The 9,622-nt window shown below is 31.5% G+C and overlaps 1 protein-coding gene across 1 annotated transcript; it reads left to right on the top strand.

Annotated features, from left to right (window-relative positions):
- Positions 1-273: 273 nt before the first annotated feature.
- LOC137835558 (uncharacterized) lies at positions 274-3,686 on the top strand. The gene is made up of 5 exons (XM_068644119.1): positions 274-498; positions 1,161-1,303; positions 1,613-1,742; positions 2,516-2,707; positions 3,301-3,686. Exons 1-5 carry the CDS (start codon positions 442-444, stop codon positions 3,508-3,510), a joined length of 732 nt encoding a protein of 243 aa, XP_068500220.1. The 5' UTR covers positions 274-441; the 3' UTR covers positions 3,511-3,686.
- Positions 3,687-9,622: the final 5,936 nt, after the last annotated feature.

Here is a 9,622-nt window from a genome sequence, read left to right as displayed (position 1 = left end):
AAATTGTATTATTCTTTTATTTTTTAATTAATTACTTATAAAAATAATAAAATTATATATATTTTAATATAATAAAATGTGAATACACAAGGGTTTTCGCTAGTGGTATATGATATTAATATATTATTTTGAATTTTGATTGAATTGGATTTTGATTCAAATAAATGACTAAATTCAATTTTTAGATTCTTATAGAAATAAAGATATTTAGGTCAACTCATCCCTTCTTCATCAAATATTGGATATAGAAGCTTCTATAAGGATACAAAATTTGGTTAATCGTGTTATGAATAAAATAGTTAAAACATTTGATCGATAAGAAATGACATCGTTGGAACGTTGTTGGGTATTTTCTCTTATAAAATTGGCAAAGTTGATCAGTGATGCTGCAATATTGTCGCCTCTGCGTTTCGCTGAGCTCCAATTCTATTCCATCTTTCCATGGCTACCACTGAATCATCCCCTTTCAAGAAAGTTCAGATTCAAAGGGATGACACTGTGAGTGTAATCACTTTCATTCCCATTAAATTTATTTTTCTTTCTTAATGGACTACATTCACTGCTATTATTCACTCATTTTTATTGTTTCTGCTTAATTTATTTTCCATCCATTTATAAAGCAAAATCTTCCTTGTTTTTCGAATTGCTAAAGCTAAATTCATCTTTGACTTCTCTTGATTGGATTCTATGAACATCTTTTGTTAGTATTTTATGTTTACTGCATACCCAAAAATAAAAGTGACCAGCTTTTCTTATCAATGTGTTGTGATGATGAATTTTCGGCATAGATGTTATCTTGGGTCTTCATCAATTTCATCTTTTGTAAAGGATTGCTACCTTCACTCCACTTAACCTTGTGGAAATGCTATATATGCCCAATAATCTGTGCTTTACAAGTAAATTGTAGTTAGATCTGATTATTTCGTGCTCTGCTTGTAGTGACCTACCATGCCCAATAAGTTTGATGTAGCATGAAGTTGAGTTTTAAATTTTATATTTCAATGGTTTAAACAAGATATTGTTCCCAGTCATGGTGTTGGACCTATATTTTTTCTATTCCCTTTTCGTCTTCTCTGACATACTATAACTATTTCGTGTTTGCTATTAAGCCGGAACTCACAGTTTTGTTTTGTTATGCAAATTTTGTTTTCAATGTTCAGACATTTGACGCATATGTGGTTGGAAGAGAGGATGCTCCTGGAATTGTTGTAATTCAGGAGTGGTGGGGTGTGGATTACGAAATTAAGAACCATGCTGTGAAGATTTCTCAGCTTGGTACTGGGTTTAAAGCTCTTATCCCAGAGTAAGATACGACAATGGTATTTTAAGGCTTGTTTGATTTGAGAGATCTTTTTTTGTTTTCACTTTTAATTCAAAAAATGTTACCTTGTTTTCATTTTATTTCTCGTTTTCAAAAGTTCGTGTAGAACACAATGAAAACATTTTTTTTTTCTGTCTTCGCTATTTCCTATACAAGCTTAAAATTGAAAGTAAAACAGCATTTTCTCAAACCAGAGGACCCCTAGTTTTTCCTAACAACTTTTTTAAGTGGCAATGTTTCCCATGGTATATACATTTGGATTACCAATGAGTTTTACTTTCTTTTAACCAGTCTCTACAGAGGAAAGGTTGGTCTGGATGTTGCTGAGGCTCAGCATTTGATGGATGGTCTTGATTGGCAAGCTGCTGTCAAGGATATTGCTGCTTCTGTTAACTGGCTTAAAGCGAATGGTTCAAAGAAGGTTTGACATTGTTTGTGTTTAGTACTTGGTTAAAACCAATATTTTATTTTGTTGACCTGTGTCTTTAGAGTTCATTGTACTTTTATCTCAAGGTTCTTCTACTTTTTATTAACTCAGAAATATATAAGCTAACCTTAGTGTGAGGTTTGAAATAAGTTACTTTAGGTCTTAATATATATGAACAGGTTGAATGAGTGAAAAGAAAGTTGTTTGGGCCCTATGACTTGTAATTTACTTATGCTATCTCCAAGTTTTCTGCTTTTGATTTGGTTTGGAGTTTTATTGTAGAACTAGATTTATACTTCTGAATTTTTATCCAATAATTAGTGAAATAGTGAATGTGAAATCCTTAATCCACAAGCAGCAATACATAATCTTTTGGGGCCATTTTTATTTCATTTGTGATTTAGAGGAATATTTATTATGAACATGTTTATAGATTGACCTAATTATGTTGGAATTGCTTTACAGGTATGCTTTTTAAATCTACCATACAAATAGTAATAATTTCTTGAGCTTGTGTTTTACTGTAAATATAGGTCTCTCTCAATGGCATGTTTGTTAGAGGAGTTTGTTGGGTTAAGATAATTATTATGGATAGCAAGTCACTGTTCTTATAACATTTGATATGGTCGATTGTGTACCTAGATTGAAGTGCCAAATAACACCGGTTTATATGTTGTTTAATAATTTTTTTGTGGAACTGTAAAGATTGGGAGTTAACATTTTGCTTTAATTATTTAAAATATTTCATCATCACTTTATTGCAACAGGTTGGTGTAACTGGATTTTGTATGGGAGGTGCTCTCTCTATTGCCGGTTCTGTCTTGGTTTCAGAGGTTGATGCTGCTGTAGCATTCTATGGAGTTCCTTCTTCTCAGCTTGCAGACCCTGCCCAAGCCAAGGCGCCTGTTCAGGCTCACTTTGGAGAGCTGGATAATTTTGTTGGCTTTTCAGATGTTACAGTATGATAATTTCATTGCAGTTCTATCTTAATTTCATTAGTAAGATACATAGTAATTATGTCGCATGAGTTTTTCACCTTCCTTACAGAATCATTGAGCAAAAAACAAAACTTTTATCCCCATAACTTTTTTTTTAATTCCCCATTCTATTTTTCATCTTCCCATTATCAACCACGTATACCAAGCATACCCGGATACCCTACGTAAAATTGAGGAAATTTTGAAGTTTATATGATACAGTTTTCAATTTCCCCAAGTGGGTATCTATGCTAAGAGAGAAAACTGAAAGATTTAGGGAAACAAAACCTTTATAAACAGTCTGACCTTTCTATCTCCCAGCTATTGCCAAATAAATGCAATGAATACGTGCATCTTGTGAAGGTTATATATTTTTCACATCTTAACCTTGCCCTTCTTTCTAAAACCTATCTGAAAAATATGCCTTTATTTTGTGATGAGTATTTGGTGTTAGTAGAGATTCATCACAGGGAACAAAAAAGAGAAGGGGAGTGAGCTCAATTGTGTTGGTGTTGAAAGATGACAACGTTCAAATTTAATCCTCTAAAAATATTGCATTGATGTTGATGTCTCAGGCTGCCAAGGCCTTGGAAGAAAAGCTGAAGGCATCGGGAGTTCCACATGAGGTGCATATTTATACTGGCAATGCACATGCATTCATGAACAGGTCCAGTGATGGAATCCAGAGGAGGAAGCAGATGGGAATGCCTGATGAAGATGAAGCTGCAGTTCAGCTTGCATGGTCTCGCTTTGAGACATGGATGACTCGTTACTTGTCTAGTTAGATAATTTCCTACCTCAATTCTGCTATCAAATGCTGCATGTGTATTCCACCTTTTAAGTGGTCACAAACTGGAATCTCTGCTGCTTGTTATAAGAGGTTGTTTCCTTAAGTTTGGGATGCTTATTTGTGAAATTTGACCCCGTTTTGATATCTATCTAATCTGTGTATTATGAGTGTGGCTAAGGATGTTAATGTCACTATGGTTTCAAAACAAGGTAAGTTCTTCAAAATCTCTTCATATTTGGTTAAGCGAAATGAATTCTCTTAGTGGATATTCTCTGTAATTTCTCCAATTTGTTTTTGGCCTCAAATTCACTGCGTTGAATAAATAATTTTTTTCGCTCAACAATTTGGCTTCAAATATTCTTTATACTATTCTAATCGTTCAAGTCTTCAATTCACCTTTCTTGAACATCAAATTATCTATTTTAATAACATACATGAGAGATTTTTTACCTAATTTTTAATTTTTTACATCAATTAAATTTCGAATGCGAATGATGTAAATTTACATCACACCTTCATTAACGTAAAAACTTGATATTTATGTCAAATTATAGGTGTTCGATGAAATTTGTGTAAGAGATTAAAAATGTGTCAAATTTATATTGGACAGTACATGTTTCAGCGTAAATTTGACGCTTTTTTTTAAGAAAAATCATTGGATTTTGACTTTAAACCAAAACTTGAATAACATAAAACTTTCAAACAAAATATATTTTTCAATTAAAAATTCAATAACAATGTCTAATTTAATCTAAAAACAAACAAACTAAACCTAAACCCTAAAAAACAAAGTAAACCTTACAATAACCTAAATTGCACTGTATTTTGTACTATATTGGTTGAAGGTGAGACCCTACTCATTTGAGAAATCATTTTTCATATATTAGCATATATGTACACACAAAATGTATTATTTTAAAATTGATGAAATTTCAGAAATATTTTGCATTGATCTTCCATGTACATGAAATGAAAGTGGAAACAAAGCATCACAATCAAATATGCATCAACACATAATACTTTCAACTGAAATGTCATCAAATTTAATTATACACTTACAATGTGTACATATTAACAAATTATGAAAAATAATTTCCTTAATGTTGGAATAGAATAATTCAATATTTATGCTAGTTAATTTTTAACCATTTGTCCTAAATACCAAGCGGGAACTTCACTCAGTGGGTATATGAATATAATACTTAATTTAAATCAAATTAATACAAGAAATACAACCAATATAAATTTTCTATAATTTAATCCTTATCATTTTAAACAAATTAGGAACTAAAAGATTGAGCCGCTGGGGACTAAAATAATTAATTAGTCCCTATAATTTCTACTATTTCTAAAATCAAAATTATAATTTTAATCATAATATAATTTTACTCTCCCACAAAAAAAATTCAAATAATTAAATTTAACGATCAAAATATCACAGTTTAAATTATACGAATATTACATATCAAACAAATTTAATGGAGACATTCATCCGTTGTTGTGATTGAGATTTCCAAATACAACCACAATTTTCATTTGAATAATATAATGGAGATATGTAGCACGTACATTAATGATGCACTTCAAGCCACAAAAATGAAAATCCAATAAGTGGAACTTTCCCACCATGACAAAAATGTAAGAAATTATGTAAATTAATTTCTATAAAGTGACTCACATGACTTAGAGTTTGGGCTTTGGGTCCGAATATGATTTAATAATAATAATAGAATTAAAGGCCCATTGGTTAATGTGAGAAATATATATATCTGATGATATACCTAATGAAAACCTACATCTGATGGAGATTGGGAACTAAAGGATATAGGGTTCTGTCTCTGCAAATAATAGTTGTCTCACTGATAATCATCACGAAAGTGTGTGACAATAACAGAATTGCTAAGACATATAGATTGGGACAAAGGAGATAAAGTGACCGCCTCAATTAGGATCACTCATGGATCAAAGTAAGTGACTATTCCTTCTTTTTGATTGTATGATTGTGTGAGAATCATGATATGATAAGATCTATATGTGAACATTATTGTATGTGTTCAATTTACGTTTATTCATGTTTTAATTTATATGTGGTATCAGAGCCTCGTTGCTCATGTTGTGATTCCATTAATGCTTTTCCAAAATCAAAGAACCCTAATTTTAAAATATTTTCAAATTAAGAACTTTAATTTTAAAATTAGGATTTATAGATTAAGGTTTCCATTCCTCTATAATAGATCCCTAATTGTCCTAAACCATCAAAAATCAAAGAACCCTAATTTTAAAATAATCCCAATTGAAGAACCCTAATTTTAAAATTAGGGTTTATGGATTAAGGTTTCCATTAACATAACCTTAATTTTTCTGCACCCAACACCATTAACGGTGTTAAAAATCCTATGAACCTATTAGTGGGACCGCAAGCCTTCGCCGCTTCCACAAACCTTGTTTGCACGGTGGTAGTGCTGTGATGGTGGTAGGAGCCTTTCGGAAAGAAAGGCATGAGAAAGATGATGATGTGGATTCAATTTCTGATTATGGAATTATAATATAATATATATTATAATATAAATTAATGAAAAGCATGAATTACTTAAACTTATGAATTAATTTCCTTACCTCATTTATTTTTTTAATGATTTCAATTAAAATTTTAATTAAAGTGAAAAATGTAAAATTATTTTGTCGACTTTATGTATTAATTTTTAATGTAATTTAATTTGCATTAAATTAAAATTTTAATGAAATTTTATTATGTTATAATGTAATTTAATTTGCATTAAATTAAAGTTTAATTAATTGATTGAAAGTGAGGAATGAAAAATTAATTTTTCCGCTTTATGTATTATTTTTTAAATTATGATTTTGGAATTATTTGTATGATGGATTTGTAATTGCCAAAGTGATAAAATCTTTATATTTTATTTAATTCTAAATTATGGATGAATTTTATTTCAATTAATGATATAATTTTTGGAATTATTTGTATGATAGATTTGTAATCACCAAAGTGATCAAATCTTTATGTTTTATTTAATTCCAAATTATGGATGAAATTTTATTTCAATTAATGATATTATTTATGAAATTATTTGTATGATAGATTTGCAATCACCAAAGTGATCAAATCTTTAAGTTTTATTTAATTCTAGATTACTAATAAATTTTATTTCAATTACCTATAGAATGGATGTTAAATTATTTAAACATGAGTAAATGGAAATTCATTATTATAAGACATTTTTGGACTACCCAAAGGTTGATTAGTTGTCCTTATAATTATTGGTATGATTGTTGGTAGTGAGTATGTGTTATTAGTTTTGCTTGTATATCCAAAGATAACAAGTGTTTCTAGTTAATGCATATATCTTGCCAAATAAAGTTAATACTATTAGCATCATTATGTTTTGTGTATTAATGAATCTCCCAAAGGAGAACATTAGTACACATAGAATGTTTTCTGAATTTGTATTGTATGTTTAGTTTATGACTTAAAGTATTAATGTTAAGCATGTGTGATCGAGTATCTGTTCTTGTATCTTTATGCGAATGAGCATAGCAAATAATATTAAGTCTGCTCTTCCCAAAATCGATAGTGCAAAAGAATTTATGAAATTTGTGGAAGAGCGCTCCCAAATTACTGATAAGTCTCTTATTGGGACATTAATGAGTACATTCACCACCATTGAATTTGATGGTTCTCGTACTATGCACGAACATGTAATTGAAATGACTAATATTGTGGCAAGACTTAAGTCTATAAGAATGGCAGTGGATGAGAACTATAACATGTTAATTCAGGAAGAGACTAGATTGAAGAATCGAGGAAACCACTCTATACACTATGTGAACAATCAGGGAGCTGGAAAGATCTTCAAGAAACATGGAAAGGGTAAAGGACCACTGAAGATAAATGGGTCATCTACTAAGCTCCAGAAGAAGAATGACAAATGTCATTTCTGCAAGAAATCTAAACATTTCCAAAAGGATTGTCTGAAACGTAAGGCTTGGTTCGAAAAGAAGGGTAAGCATAATGCTTATTATGTATGTTTTGAATCAAACGTAATTGAAGTTCCACATAATTCTTGGTGGATTGATTCTGGATGCACAACTCATGTTTCTAACATGGTGCAAGGATTCCTTTCAACCCGAACCATAAAGGCAAATGAAAAGTTTGTCTTCATGGGGAATAGAGAGGTTCCAATGGAAGCAGTCGGGACTTATCGTTTAATCCTCGACATTGGATTTTATTTAGACTTGATGGATGCTTTTTATGTACCTAGTATATCTAGGTATTTAGTTTCATTGTCTAAACTTGATGTTGCCGGATACTCTTTTAAATTTGGGAATGGATGTTTCAGTTTATATCAGCATACCTATTTGATTGGATCTGGTACTCTTTATGATGGATTATATAGATTGAATCTCGATAATCTATATGTTGAAACTCTTATGAACTTGCATCATAATGTTGGCACTAAACGTAGTTTGGTGAATGAATGTTCTGCTTTCTTGTGGCACAAACGTTTGGGACATATTTCCAAAGAAAGGATGGAAAGATTAGTAAAGAATGAAATACTTTCAAGTTTGGATTTTACTGATCTGAATGTATGTGTGGATTGTATTAAAGGCAAACACACAAAGAAGGGAGCCAGAAGAAGTACTCAACTTCTTGAAATTATACACACTGATATCTGTGGACCTTTTGATGTAAGTTCTTTCAATAAAGAAAGATATTTTATCACCTTTATTGATGATTTTTCACGTTATGGTTATGTCTATTTACTAGATAGAAAGGTGAAAATTGTCAGGTCAGACAGAGGTGGTGAATATTATGGAAAGTATGATGAAAGTGGACAACACCCTGGTCTGTTTGCTAAGTTCCTTGAGAGACGTGGTATTTGTGCTCAATACACAATGCCAGGTACACCACAACAGAATGATGTTTCAGAAAGGCGTAATCGAACCTTAACGGATATGGTTAGGAGCATGTTAAGTAAGTCAACTGTACCTATTTCATTGTGGATGTATGCTTTAAAAACTGCCATGTATCTGTTGAACAGGGTTCCTAGTAAGGCAGTTCAAAAAACACCTTTTGAATTGTGGACAGGAAGGAAACCTAGTTTGAGACAACTGCATGTTTAGGGATGTCAGGCGGAAGTTAGAATATACAATCCGCAAGAAAAGAAATTGGATGCAAGAACAATCAGTGGATATTTCATTGGTTATCTAGCAAAGTCAAAATGGTATACGTTTTACTATCCTACCCATAGCACAAGAATTGTTGAATCTGGAAATGCACGGTTCATTGAAAATGGTGAAACCAGTGGGAGTGATACTTCACAAAATGTGGAGATTAAGGAAGTCAGAGTACAAGTTCCTTTAACTAGTACTTCAACTTCAAGTACTGTTGTTCCTAATGTAGTTGAATCACTCAACGATGAAGAAGAACAACAAATTAATGATCATGAAGTTAACAATGAACATGTAGTAAAACAACCACAAGAAATAGTATTAAGAAGATCTCAAAGAGAAAGAAGGTCTGCTATTTCGAATAATTATGTGGTTTATCTACAAGAGTCAGAAAATGACTTAAGTATTGATAATGATCCAGTTTCATTTTCAGACGCCATCAATGATGATAATTCTGATAAGTGGTTAGATGTCATGAAAGATGAGCTTAAATCAATGGCACATAATGATGTATGAGACCTTATAGAATTGCCATAAGGATGCAAGAGAGTCGGGTGTAAATGGGTCTTTAAGACTAAACGTGACTTTCATGGCAATATCGAACGTTACAAGGCCCGACTTGTTGCCAAAGGTTTTACTTAAAAGGATGGCATTGATTATAAGGAAACATTTTCACCTGTTTCTAAGAAAGATTCCTTTAGAATTATCATGGCATTAGTAGCTCATTATGATCTTGAGTTGCATCAGATGGATGCCAAAACTGCCTTTTTGAATGGGGATTTAGAAGAGCATGTTTATATGGACCAACCAGTGGGGTTCATTGAAGAAGGAAAGGAACACATGGTGTGTAAAGTTAAGAAATCAATATTCGGGCTTAAACAGGCTTTTAGACAATGGTATCTTAAGTTCAATGATAT

This window comes from Phaseolus vulgaris, chromosome 5, assembly GCF_000499845.2.
Source record: "Phaseolus vulgaris cultivar G19833 chromosome 5, P. vulgaris v2.0, whole genome shotgun sequence".
In the NCBI taxonomy this organism is placed as follows: Eukaryota; Viridiplantae; Streptophyta; class Magnoliopsida; order Fabales; family Fabaceae; genus Phaseolus; species Phaseolus vulgaris.
This window is presented reverse-complemented; position numbering and strand designations above follow the sequence as displayed.